The 14,985-nt window shown below is 36.3% G+C and overlaps 2 protein-coding genes across 2 annotated transcripts; both read left to right on the top strand.

Moving 5' to 3' along the window:
* Positions 1-401: 401 nt before the first annotated feature.
* LOC100372576 (uncharacterized) lies at positions 402-3,521 on the top strand. Its single transcript, XM_002735399.3, has 6 exons — positions 402-472; positions 1,055-1,126; positions 1,869-1,982; positions 2,633-2,730; positions 2,870-2,941; positions 3,293-3,521. The coding sequence occupies exons 2-6, from the start codon at positions 1,063-1,065 to the stop codon at positions 3,404-3,406; spliced, it is 462 nt and encodes a 153-aa protein (XP_002735445.1). The 5' UTR covers positions 402-472; positions 1,055-1,062; the 3' UTR covers positions 3,407-3,521.
* A 6,130-nt stretch (positions 3,522-9,651) lies between these two features.
* On the top strand, positions 9,652-14,602 carry LOC102806229 (uncharacterized). Its single transcript, XM_085492371.1, has 3 exons — positions 9,652-9,656; positions 10,025-13,851; positions 13,950-14,602. The coding sequence occupies exons 1-3, from the start codon at positions 9,652-9,654 to the stop codon at positions 14,600-14,602; spliced, it is 4,485 nt and encodes a 1,494-aa protein (XP_085348497.1).
* Positions 14,603-14,985: the final 383 nt, after the last annotated feature.

Here is a 14,985-nt window from a genome sequence, read left to right as displayed (position 1 = left end):
ATAGATTCACTGTTACCAATCATAAACCATATATTGTTAATTGAATTATAAGTGTGTAAACGAAACAATTCTTTCTTTGGTTAACTTTTTCGTTAAGTTTAGGATAATGGGCAAATATAATTCCCCAATATATGATACTGCATAAATGCTGGCGTTGATAGCCATATTTACATTGGTTTCTATGAGGGCAAGGGCAAATTGATGTTACAACCGTGATTACGGGTGCCATCTCACAAGTCTTGACTGATTAGCGGTTGTGAATTTACAATTTGTTTTTACTTGTACTAATACTTACGAGTAGGATGCAGTGTATAAAAAGTATGCGCCCTCAATAGTTCACAGCAAAAATAAACGCCCTTTGACATTGTATAATATATATTTATTGCACATGCATACCATATTATACAAAACTGTTAGTCAGGAACGCAGCCACTTTGCTGTTGACACCATTAGGCTAGTACCATATTCAGAGGTGAGCTGATGATATTTTCTGTTACAACTAAATGTATTTTTGTTTTGTTTACCTTGATGTAGAGTTTTTAAAGTCATCAACTATCCTACAATTCTTAAACACCCACTATCCGCGTAATTCTGTTGTGCATTTCATTCAAGTATAAACTCTACTTTCCAACATATGTACTTTTTAGTACATTTCATTTCGTCACGTAGGCATATGCAATACAAAACTATTTCTCATATTTCCTTTTTATTTAAACCCATAGTTTGTTTTCTGTTATTATATGCCCTCTAGAAATAGAACATGTTACTTACTTTTTAATGCAGGTTGAATATATAAATATATGGGATATGTATAAAACACCATTTGCTACAATTTATTAGAAATTGTATTATTTAATTGTACAAAAATGTGTACACATGTGTGAATTCCCTTAATTAATTTAGTGTTGATAACATTCTTAATGAATACTGAGCGACTGATTGATAAGTAGAGATATCAGTGTTAAATTCAACATGCGCGGTGTCAGAGTACAGGTGTATTTGAAGAAATATAATTATGCATAGTTAACATAATATTCTTGTTTTTGTGTTTTAGTTACTGAAATGAATTCAAAATTATGTGTTGTTTTACTCGTCTTAATGAGTGTGTTGCGAAGTGGTGCATCTGGTAAGTCAAACACATTATGAATATTACACGAATTAGTTTACTATGTAAGACACGTATAGTACGTTTCATAACATTACACGTTTTGGAGGTTGACCTGATATAATGCGCGATAGAAAACAATTCTTACGCTGCAAATGACGTTTTTGAAGGTAACACTACTGATAGTTTAATTAGTTGTTTCTTGCGGCAACACATTAACGAATCACACCCTGCAAAAGCGTTAACTTTAAACACCAAAATAGCGTTGCTCATAAATCTTGTAGCTGATACAGTGTTAGCACGATTAACGAGACCTTACTAAAAATATAACATATTTAAAGAACGTGGTACCTTACATTAGATAGATGAAATGATGACGTGGATCGAAAGTCAATAAATCAATAAATGTTTATATTCAGCTCTCCATTAGATTTTTAACATGGGATCTCGCAAAGAAAATGGTTTATTGCATTAGTTTTGTTGTGAATCCTGTGGAATTTTGTATTAGCTGAACAAAACCACTGAATAAATATTTCCACATCACAACATCATGTAATACGTTTACTTTACTCATTTTGTGTCCGAATTGATGTTTTCATGAATAATTATTCACATAACGGAGTGCTTAGATACATTATTCGAAACAAACGCTTGATTCATCCACCTTACTCAATCAAAACACAAGAAAATAAGTCAGTACACTCTAGCATACATAACCTATTCACAGCTTATTCACAGTCATTTTTTTGTATTCGGCTTACAGCACAATGCAATCCAAGGTACGAATATGAATGTGGTGATGGCACTTGCATTATCCGTTATTGGCGATGTGATGGCGTTCACGACTGCAAAGATAATTCTGATGAAACTAATTGTGGTACGTTTCTGTTGTTGTATATTTCGCGTACAATTTGATTTCAGGTCATCCGATATGTAGGTGTCTAGTTTCGCATTGGTGATTAATGTTAATTGTAAATATCATAAGAATGTATATGTATACCAGTAAATAAAGCTTATTTAGTGTATTTTTATATCATTTTCGTAAAATACATAGCGCGCAATTAATGAAAATGCGTCTGTTGGTTAGTTTGAAATTTACTTGCTCTTGTTTCCGGAAGGTTTCCGGAAGGTTTTGTATATTTAAACGGAATAGAGCGTACGGCGCTAATCAGCATCTGTTTTTTCCCCTTTTTTGAAATGTTGATTCCATCGGTGACACTAACACAAGTACACTGCGTAACACCGAGATACGGGCAAATGTTTGCGCCACACCTGTATGATATAATACATATTTTCATAACAATGACTGCTAATTCCAGATACTGGATTTGAACTTGCCTCAAATAACGTTTAAAATGAGGTTTATATAATATAATATAATAGGAATATTCAACCTAACTTATACTCATGTGTGTATGTCGTGAAACTGGAAAAATCGCGTGGTTTAATCGTCTCTGGGAGTGACTATTTATCGAATAATTTACGGTTATACACCTAATATCAATGGATATTTCTATTATTCAACAGGTCAAGTCTGTTACGATTGTTCCTATAAGTATGACCCTGATTACCCAGACTACTTTGGATGTATGCCTGACAAATATCCAAACTATTGCTTTAAAGATGTAAGTACCAAACATTTGTTTTATCATTAACTAAACGGTTCTATGATGCCTTTAATATATCATGTTGAATCAAAATGATTTGTGTTTTGCACGTACAAGGCAATGATTAAACTGTTGTCTACGTTGTGTTTATATGCAGGAAATCTGTTCTACTGAGTACACCAAGACAGAAAATGGTATTATTATTTCTCTCGGATGCATGAATCAACTTGTAAGTAGTATCGTCACTATCAACAAAAACTTGGCTATGGGTGTGAATTCACTCAAATCCAATCAAATAATTAAGATATCGATTATAGTTGAAATATAAAAACAGATCTTCATTGTTTTGTCATGGTAGCGTAATAATGCCAAAATTAATTTTCTGGGTCAAGTATCAAATACGTTATTTCTTATAGATAATTTTTTTTGATTATGTTTCGAAACAGACTTCTCTGAATTTAGTGCATTTCTTTTTAGTATCAATCACTTGTGTAGTCATACAATGCTTCTATGTCAACCCAAGTAAACTAAGCTACGCGAAATAAAGAATAAAGCAAATCCATGTCATTTCTATTTCTAGGAATGCTCTGTAAACAATTCGAAGAATGATGATAGTTGTAACAAAGATGACCCTGGTGCTACGGAAACAAGCTGTACATTTTGCTGCGACAGCGAGTACTGCAATGACGCATAAAGATAAATGTTTCGTCTTTTTGCGTATCGCGATTAGTTATTTTCACTAAAATGGTGATCATGTGGTATAGTTATGTGTATTAAGTAATACTTGAATAAATATAGAACAACTGTAATGTCCGTTGGTTTCTGTGAATGTTTGTTGTAATATTATTTGGTCTGCTATAGTAATATATATATCGTGTCTGGCACGCCATTCCACGTGTTTGGATAAGAAATGGATCTCATGTTTCATTAATTGATTTTATAAGTTATTCGAACATTGATTGCAAAAACAAATGTCTATTAAATGCAACAAATGCCTTAGCGAGTTTTTATTATTATTTGTTTATTCATATTGTTATTTGTCTGAAATTCACTTTGCACATATTCGACTTGGCACACGTCTCTGCAAGAATTAGGCACTACAACAGTAGTAAAGCATTTTATTCAAAACACGTTGTAATGTTTTAGTCAAGAAGTACTAAAATATGTTACTGATGTTTGTGTGTGGGGTCTGTGGGCGAGCGCATGACAGAACTTCGATATATTCAAACTGTGACCCACAATGTACAAATGATGGTTTCAAGAGATATTCACAATCTCGAAAAACACAATTTAAGATCAAAATTGAATGCAATATATTGACGTGGCGATTTGACCAAAAACCCCAAATTTAGCACTTGCCTCTGTTTAATTGCATGCATATGGTAAAATCTGTATCCTGTATCATATTATATAATTCCGGACTCAAACCACATTGTGAATCATCATTGAAGTTATTGTTATCAGTGATGTCATATTCCCGGGTATCGGTGTAACAGCAACAGTTTGAGCACGTTTTACTGTAATTCCAATGATGATTTGCATCAAAGCCATAGTTAGAGATTGTCAAGCTTTTGACATCTACACCAGTAAAATTGTGAAAACATGTGATTATTGTACTATGTTATGTGCTACTCATGTACATACACCTTTGGTAGACATTCTGATATTATACAGTAGTTATATTTATGGATATTATCATAGAGGAAAGGGTAGGTACTGGCATTTATGGATTGTGAGGGCAAGAATCTATATATAATTAATCAGTATAGTTAAAGTGTCATGTCTAGAGGATTGCGCTAATTGGATGTGCATAATACCCCACAGACAAGGTGATGATTTGCAAGCTACATGCGAAATATGTGGATTGAAACAATACAAGATTAGCCTATAACTGGACTAAAATAAAGAAAGTATAGTAGCGATTGCAAATTACATATCAAATAATTTAATATTTCAGAAAAAGAGATTATATTGATAATCTGGTACCCGACCCAACCACACAACTTTGTGCTTGTATGTCACCTACTTTACTCTTTGAGTAATCTGAAACAAAAATTCTCAGTAGAAGCAATATCAACAGTACAATTCACACTGAATGTTGTGGTATGCACTGTCATCATGGTGATTAGCATACGTAAGAATGAATAACATCTAACACATTGAACCTAGCTGGTTACGATGTGATTGCCCGCAAGTTTCAATCCTTTCCATTATGTTAACTATATTCCATCCCTTTTCACAGATACATACAATTCGTCACAAAAATTAAACATTTGTAAATCAATGTTGCAAAACAAAAAGTCACAGCTGTACATGCCTCGGTGGAATGAGCTGGAAACCTGGGAACTTATATAAAAAGTAATTTTAATTGGATACTCATTCTTGACATTCGTACTCACGTAACATGTCTACATTATATTAGAGGAGATGATGAAAGTTGCATAAGGTCACACGCGTCATTGCATATACATGTGCATTTGTTAAAATGACATACAGAATACACTACAGTGGCATATATATATGTATTTGTTTAAATGAGATACCGGATAAACTACAGTTGCATATATTTGTGTATTTGTTTAAATGACATACTAAATACACAACAGTTGCATCTATATGTGTATGTGTTAAATGACACACCGAATACACTACAGTTGCATCTATATGTGTATGTGTTAAAATTATACACCGAATACACTACAGTTGCATCTATATGTGTATTTGTTTAAGTGACATACTAAATACACAACAGTTGCATCTATATGTGTATGTGTTAAAATGACATACCGAATACACTACAGTTGCATCTATATGTGTATTTGTTAAAGTGACATACCGAATACACTTCAGTTGCATCTATATGTGTATGTGTTAAAATGACATACCGAATACACTACAGTTCCATCTATATGTGTATGTGTTAAAATTATACACCGAATACATTACAGTTGCATCTATATGTGTGTGTGTTAAAATGACATACCGAATACACAACAGTTGCATCTATATGTGAATTGGTAAAATGACATACCGAATACACTACAGTTGCATCTATATGAGTGTGTGTTAAAATGACATACCGAATACACTACAGTTGCATCTATATGTGTATGTGTTAAAATGACATACCGAATACACTACAGTTGTATCTATATGTGTATGTGTTAAAATTATACACCGAATACACTACAGTTGCATCTATATGTGTATGTGTTAAACTGACATACCGAATACACTACAGTTGCATCCATATGTGTTTTTTAAAATGACATACCGAATACACTACAGTTGCATCTATATGTGTATTTGTCAAAATAACATACCGAATACACTACATTTTCATCTATATGTGTATGTGTTAAAATGACATACCGAATACACTACAGTTGCATCTATATGTGTATGTGTTAAAATGACATACCGAATACACCACAGTTGCATCTATATGTGTATGTGTTAAAATGATATACCGAATACACTACAGTTGCATATATATGTGTATGTGTTAAAATGATATACCAAATACACTACAGTTGCATCTATATGTGTATGTGTTAAAATGATATACCGAATACACTACAGTTGCATATATATGTGTATGTGTTAAAATGATATACCAAATACACTACAGTTGCATCTATATGTGAATTGGTAAAATGACATACCGAATGCACTACAGTTGCATCTATATGTGTTAAAATGATATACCGAATACACTACAGTTGCATCTATATGTGTATGTGTTAAAATGACATACCGAATACACCACAGTTGCATCTATATGTGTATGTGTTAAAATGACATACCGAATACACTACAGTTGCATCTATATGTGTATGTGTTAAAATGATATACCGAATACACTACAGTTGCATATATATGTGTATGTGTTAAAATGATATACCAAATACACTACAGTTGCATCTATATGTGAATTGGTAAAATGACATACCGAATACACTACAGTTGCATCTCTATGTGAATTGGTAAAATGACATACCGAATACACTACAGTTGCATCTATATGTGAATTGGTAAAATGACATACCGAATACACTACAGTTGCATCTATATGTGAATTGGTAAAATGACATACCGAATACACTACAGTTGCATCTCTATGTGAATTGGTAAAATGACATACCGAATACACTACAGTTGCATCTATATGTGAATTGGTAAAATGACATACCGAATACACTACAGTTGCATCTATATGTGTATTGCTAAAATGACATACCGAATACACTACAGTTGCATCTATAAGTGTATATGTTGAAATGACATACCGAATACAATAAAGTTGCATATATATGTGTATGTGTTAAAATGACATACCGAATACACTACAGTTGCATCTATATGTGAATCGGTAAAATGACATAACGAATACACTACAGTTGCATCAATATGTGAATTGGTAAAATGACATACACGATACACTACAGTTGCATCTATATGTGAATTGGTAAAATGACATACCGAATACACTACAGTTGCATCTATATGTGAATTGGTAAAATTACATACCGAATACACTACAGTTGCATCTATATGTGAATTGGTAAAATGACATACCAAATTCACTACAGTTGCATATATATGCGTATGTGTTAAAATGATATATCGAATACACTACAGTTGCATCTATATGTGAATTGGTAAAATGACATACCGAATACACTACAGTTGCATCTATATGTGAATTGGTAAAATGACATAGCGAATACACTACAGTTGCATCTATATGTGAATTGGTAAAATGACATACCGAATACACTACAGTTGCATCTATATGTGTATTGTTAAAATGACATACCGAATACACTACAGTTGCATCTATATGTGTATTGTTAAAATGACATACCGAATACACTACAGTTGCATCTATATGTGTATGTGTTAAAATGACACACCGAATACACTACAGTTGCATCTATATGTGTATTGTTAAAATGACATACCGAATACACTACAGTTGCATCTATCGTGAAAGACGGTATTACAAATCTGTCAAACTAATTGTGTAACATGATGAATGGCGAAGTGAACAAACATGATCGCGGTTTTGAATCCCATGTTTGTTGCTGTAATACATGTTTATTCGTTTTTCTAAAATTAAATTTGGCTCACGCAATATATGCATGTACGTGGTACATGATGTATTCCTATGATACTACAGCGTTTCATATTGCAAAGTTTGAATCGGGTAGTTTTAGCTTGACTATTATTACTATTGTGTTTAGTGTTATACCATACATTATCTAAATAAAAGTAGATACCTCTGAGACTCGTATAAGCCACACATGGAGCCGCCTAATTATTCAACTGATAACCAGTGACAAGAGTATTTCGGAAAATAGGATTGAGCAGCCATAATCATTGTGTGAACTATAATGTCATCTCACCAGTTCCTGGCAAACTGTCACCATGCAGTATCCACTGTGTAGTGGATTCATTCATCCATCCAAGCAATAGATAACTTAGAACGAGCCTCTTCATTTTTTTTTTCTTTTTTAAAAATTATAAAATATATGTATTTTTTATTTAACTGGATACAGTCGTTGATTACCGCACTGCCAATCGACATCAAGAACTACTAATTTCTGACAACAAAAAACTCATACGCTCATTGTGTATAAAATTAAGCGTGACAACCTGGTGATCATATAAAACCTCCATTCACAATTCACTTACAATAATATCAACGATCAAAACAAAACTGAAATCGAAAGCAGTGGTCGCAGCAGACCTAATATAACAAAAGCCAAAAGTGGATAGCATCATGTTATGGTAATTTCAAGTTTACAAGTTTTCTGTAATGACGTCGAGTGCACACGATACATTTACGTGATATGTATCGATATTCCCATGACCCATTACAGTCATAGACCACAGTCCATTTGATGAGGGCGCTGTAACGGCAAGCAAGCGAATGTCGCAGCACATTACATATCTGTCATTCATTCATTCATTCATTCACAAATGTTCTTGTGTTGATAACATATTTTTCAGCAGATCAATAAAACATGATAATATATCCTTACCACACAATATAAATGCTCCGGGCATGTGGTAAGAACAACGTAATTTGCTTTAGAAAAAATACACTGGTAATGACCACGAATACAGTTATCATAAGCACCATATTGCTGGAAGATCAATTTTGATTTTGATATTATGTGTCATTTTGCCTTGAATAATGTATTATACAAATTCACGACTTTATTGCACAATTCTGTATCATATTTATTCAGAAAGTAATCAAAGGACTCAAGATGCTTATTGCCCACAAATACAGTAACTTTTATTTCCTGTCAGTGGGTTCGTTCAGAAATGAGAGACAACAACTTTAGCATATGTGTATATTTATTGAGAGAAATGCGACAGTTGACTCGCGTTGACTTTTGAGCAACTAAGTCGGTTACATGTTCTGATAACATGGGCCGACAGCTTTACATCGATCCGGTCCCAAGTACGAAGGATTTACATATTTTGCACTACTGGGCGTGAAGTCGATTCCTGATATATTACATGATATGCTAACTATTATTCCACACATCCACGAGACACATAATGTAATATTACAACCGGGCTTTATTAAATACAAAATTCCCTTTGATTGTAAAATGAATAGGACTATGATATATGATATATGTGACTATGATATATTTTTGAATAATAATTTACAGATGATACCACTATCTGAAACTGCCTTCTAAGTACTAAAGTTAACTTTTAATTTCTGTTATTTTAACCATGTACTTAGCATTTTTGTCAGGCGCATTTTTTTGAGCTGGAAGTAACTGCCAATCGTTGTCATTCATTGTGTGTTCATGGACTTGTACGTTTCGTACTATCTTGGTTACATTTACCACACCACCAATATTCATGTTTTGTGCACAATATGTGCACAACATTCCAATGCACTGGTACATAATGTCGTACGTTTTTAGTTCGGCACTTTTGTAAATACCAAATTGAACGCTAACGTGTCCTTGCACTTTCATGTAATTTCGTATAAATATGGTGTTCTGAACACTCTCAGGGTTGATCATTAGAAACTCAACGATATGACAGTATGACGGACTCGAATAAATAACTCTACACGACGACGTTACTAAATGTATAGATATAATAAATACCTGTCGGAGAAAGTTACTCCGAGTTATATGAAATTCAAGGACAAGCGACTCCACACCCGTTTCATGTAGTACCAGCTGTGATACTAATAGTTTATATATCAGCCTTTTATATTAGCCAGCCGGATTCTAAAAGTAAATCCTCTTGTTAATTACGTGTGTTTAATTAGTCTTCAAGCCGGATGTTCACTGGAAGAACTATCTATAGTGAATGCGCCGAATCCACCAGAGATCACAGCCGCTTTTCACACTCACGTCTCAACGGGCCAAACATCGAAATCACAACAAGAGCCACGACATACACGAAAAGTTTGCCCATTCTGCAAAGGTGCACATCACGCCGCTGAATGTCGAGTCATCAACGATACGCGTCAACGCTTGGACATTATTCGCAAAAACAGACAATGTTTTAACTGTTTTGGAAAACACAGGGTAGCTGACTGCAAATCTCGATACACTTGTCGAATTTGCAAAAGAAAACACCACACGAGTCTTCATTTTGAAGAATCCGCGTCAACTTCGAGTCCCGCTCCGAGTCAAACAAAGAAATCACAAACCGCGGATGCCACCACGGAAGTTATTACTGTGAATTTTACCAAAGTGTCGCCACTTCCGGATAAGAACTATTTCAATAATGACCGTTGCCAAGACCAATATCCGGACACTTTAGCAACTAAACCTAAGAATGCGGGGCCGGTTTTATTGAAAACTACCATAGTTCCTATTTCTGTGAGGAACGACCAACCCATTAATGCTGTCGTAATGTTCGACGAGGGAGCCAATGCTACGTTCATTTCTGCGAAATTCGCTCGTGAACTTTCTGTCACAGTTACTAAGAAGGAAAATATTAACCTTGCGACATTTGGTGACAATGCTACTGAACAAAGAGAAGTAGAATACACGGACATTATCGCCCACGAATTGGATGGTAATATGTCTACTATCAATGCCATGATTGCTCCTGTCATCACAACCAGAGTCGCGGATCAAATATCTGCGAAAGTACGCAATGCTGAACACTTGCAGGGTTTAAAGTTAGCCCACCCGATGACAACCACACGTCGTATGGATATCGACTTACTCATTGGAGCCGACCAATACTGGAATTACGTAGGGGATCACACCGTGCGTGGTCAACTTGGACCTATAGCCGTCTCATCGAAATTCGGATATTTGCTCTCTGGAGCAATCGGACAATATAGAAACAACCCCGATTTCAAAGTCAACATGATGCACGCCGAGGCGACACCAACCGAAACGGAACCTCCGATCCATAACCTATGGGATTTAGAAGCCATTGGAATCACTAATCCAGAAATCGACGAAACGCAGTTGACATTCGAGTCTTACTGTAAAACACATTTAAAAGTCGAAAATGGAAAATATACCGCAAAGTTACCGTGGAAGGAAGACCACGAACCTTTACCCACTAACTTGAATATTACTGTTAAGCGGACACGTGCTATGATCCGCCGACTCGCGCCGGATGTTATTAAGAAATACGATGACATTTTAACAGAGCAAAGACGTCGTGATTTCATCGAAGAGGTCGATGAAGATGACCCGCTAATCGGACATTATATACCTCACCATGGTGTGAAGAAAGATTCCGTGACAACACCGATACGAGTTGTTTACGACTGTTCATGTAAACAAGGTGCAGACTACCCCAGTTTGAATGAATGTCTTCAAGCTGGACCATCGCTCATTAACGACTTGCCGGCCATTTTATTGAGGTTTCGTGGCAACCGGATTGCTTTAACAAGTGACATTGAAAAGGCCTTCTTAAACGTGAGGCTCGATATAGACGACAGGAAATTTACTAAGTTTTTATGGTTAACCGACGTTAATGACCCGAATTCCGATTTCAAAGTATATCGCTTCAAGACTGTACTATTTGGAGCCGTTTGCTCGCCTTTTATTCTTAATTCGGTAATTAAGACACATCTCGAGAACAATAACAATATACCTACCGCGCTGAACATGAGTAATAATATTTATGTTGATGATGTTATTGATGGCACTGACACAGAAGAAAGCGAAGCCAATAAGTTAATGGATTCCGGCGGTTTTAAATTACGTGCATGGTCCTCAAACAGTCAACAAGTTATGGATCTCGCCGAAAAGGATAACATACATGAGCCATCTAAGAATGTATCTATTCTAGGAATACGGTGGAAAATCGACGGAGATGTGCTGACATACAATAAGGCGGTTAAACCAATATTAACAGAACTCGCCACAAAACGAGATGTGGTGAGCTACGCATCGTCACTATATGATCCAATAGGATATTTATCACCTGTGCTCATCAAAGCTAGGCTTTTTATACAGCTTTTATGGAAATTAGGTTTCTCCTGGGATGAGCCACTTACCACCGAACTTACCACACAATGGATCAAAATAGCAGAGAATATGAGAGAAACACGGAACATTACTGTGAAACGTCAATATTTCACAGAAAATGATCCACAATCTAAAGTTGATGTTCACGCCTTTGCCGACGCGAGCTCTGTGGGATATGGAGCGATTGTTTACATAACAAACCAGCGTGAAACTGCCTTTGTGACGGCGAAGACCCGCGTCGCCCCCATGACTGAAATCGCACTTCCAAGATTGGAATTAATGGCCGCTTTAATTGCATCCAGACTTACTAAGTTTGTCATCACAGCACTGTCAGGCAAATTCAACATTAACAATTGTTACTTGTGGTCTGACAGCCAAATTGTACTTCATTGGTTAAACAGTGATAAGAAGTTACCTATATTCGTACGAAATCGTGTTAAGGAGATCAACGAAATCTACAAATATGTGCCGACATTGGATAACCCTGCTGACTTACTAACACGGGGAATTACATGTGCTGAATTGATCAACTCCAATATATGGTGGAATGGACCATTATGGTTGAACACTCCTAATGAGTGGCCCACTTGTGAAATGTTCGATATCACAATATTACATGCAGTGCTCGAGAGAGAAAACCGTGACTTACTGAGTGATTCTGCGTTCACTGAAACCGAAACTAACATTTCCCGCCAACGAGAAATAGTTATGGATAATGACTATAATAAGGAAATCGAATCTCAAGAAATCGGTTTACACACAGTTATTGACATTTCCAGGTACAACTCAATCGACAAATTACTACTTGTAACCGCATACGTAATGCGATTCATTTCCTGCGTAAAGAAGGCTGACACAATTAACACTGGATTAATAACCGCCGATGAGTTAAAACGAGCCGAACACGTGTGGATTTTAAACGTTCAACAACAGGAATTCAGAGATACAATTCATGAATTGAAAACAAAACACACCAAACTAGGACCTATTGTACAACAACTCGGTCTATTTATAGACGAAGAAGACGTCCTTCGATGCGGAAGTCGGATCCATAACGCACCCATTGAATTTGTAACGAAATTTCCGACATTACTACCTTCTAATCACGAACTGACTAAGTTAATCGTTTTGAAGGCGCATTCATTGATTTTGCACGGAGGAGTCCAATCCACTGTGACTCAAATTCGCCAACAATACTGGATTCCGCGAATTCGACAAATTGTACGCAGTATTCTTCGTGGTTGTGTAACATGCCGACGAGTTGAAGGGAAAGCATACGCCAATCCTGTACAAGCTCCACTGCCAAGCTATCGTGTGAATAAATTGCCTGCTTTCACAATCACCGGCGTGGACTTTACTGGTTTTTTACTGACCAAGGCTCCTGATGGGACACGTGGCAAAGCTTACGTCTGCCTCTTCACTTGTGCGGTGACACGCGCCATACACCTCGAGCTGGTGCCCGATTTGTCGACCCGTACATTACTACATGCTTTTCGCCGATTCGCCGCGAGACGGTCTCTACCAAGCCGGATGCTTTCAGACAACACATCGACCTACCTGTCCGCTGCCGAGGAGATTCGTGCTCTCGTCGATACACCGGAAATACGCGAATACTTGGCCACACATCGAGTACAGTGGACATTTATACCCGGTTTGGCGGATTTTGGGAGAGACTCATCGGACTGACCAAAAACGCAATTAAAAAGACGTTAGGTCGCTCTCTAATTAGTTTTGACGAACTTTCCACAGTTGTAACGGAAATTGAAACCGTACTAAATGACCGCCCATTAACGTATGTATCGTCAAACTTGGATGACAATGTTGGTCTGACACCGAACCATTTACTACACGGACGACAAGTCACAGCACTACCGTATATAAACGTGTCTGATGAAGAAATCTACGACCCGTCCTACACTCAACACGAGGAAATTAACGACCGTTACAAACACTTGTCTCGCCTCCATGTACAGTTCTGGACACGCTGGTCAACAGAATATTTGACGGCACTCCGTGAAAGACACACGACGTCTGGAAGTAAACACAACACTATACGAGTTGGCGAGGTTGTAATAATTCACAGTGACATTGAAAAGAGACTCAATTGGCAACTTGGCACAGTTACCAAACTTATATACGGGAACGATAAACTTGTTCGTTCAGCAGAAGTTGCTACAGCCAGGGGATCAACGAATCGTCCCATTCATAAGCTATATCCTTTGGAGGTTATATCCAAAGAATTCGAAGAAAACACAACGCAATCAACAGATGATCAGATGGCGGAAGTCCAACAAACTACCCCTCCGACGATAGATGTCCCTCCCCACAATGAGGAAATTATTAAACGTCCAGCGAGGGATGCAGCGGTAGCCGCCAGACTACGTATCTCAAATTTGATATAACATTTGAACTATATATTTTACATTTCATATTGTTCGAATGCAGAACAGAATATATATAGGAACTGAGTAATGCTACCCCATTGACTTTTAACAATTATTATTGACTTTAACTACTATTATTTCGGTTTCAAGATAGAAACCCATGATTCTTTATTTTGAGTACTTACTCTGTGGTCTATTGACACGAATTTATTTTTTTTGATTTTGAAATGAATTTCAGTTTTTCAGTAAACACCTTTTGTGGCGCGGAGAATGTCGGAGAAAGTTACTCCGAGTTATATGAAATTCAAGGACAAGCGACTCCACACCCGTTTCATGTAGTACCAGCTGTGATACTAATAGTTTATATATCAGCCTTTTATATTAGCCAGCCGGATTCTAAA

This window comes from Saccoglossus kowalevskii, chromosome 17, assembly GCF_978046115.1.
Source record: "Saccoglossus kowalevskii chromosome 17, keSacKowa6.1, whole genome shotgun sequence".
NCBI lineage: Eukaryota > Metazoa > Hemichordata > Enteropneusta > Harrimaniidae > Saccoglossus > Saccoglossus kowalevskii.
Note: the sequence above shows the minus strand (reverse complement) of the source record. Positions and strands in the feature narration are given on the sequence as shown.

Excerpts from the sequence above, each read along its gene's own strand:
- LOC100372576 (XM_002735399.3), top strand. The coding sequence starts at position 1,063 with ATGAATTCAAAATTATGTGTTGTTTTACTCGTCTTAATGAGTGTGTTG. Across the intron at positions 1,127-1,868 it reads GTTGCGAAGTGGTGCATCTG|CACAATGCAATCCAAGGTAC; the intron begins GTAAGTCAAACA and ends TTCGGCTTACAG. Across the intron at positions 1,983-2,632 it reads TTCTGATGAAACTAATTGTG|GTCAAGTCTGTTACGATTGT; the intron begins GTACGTTTCTGT and ends ATTATTCAACAG.
- LOC102806229 (XM_085492371.1), top strand. Across the intron at positions 13,852-13,949 it reads ACAGTGGACATTTATACCCG|TTGTAACGGAAATTGAAACC; the intron begins GTTTGGCGGATT and ends AACTTTCCACAG.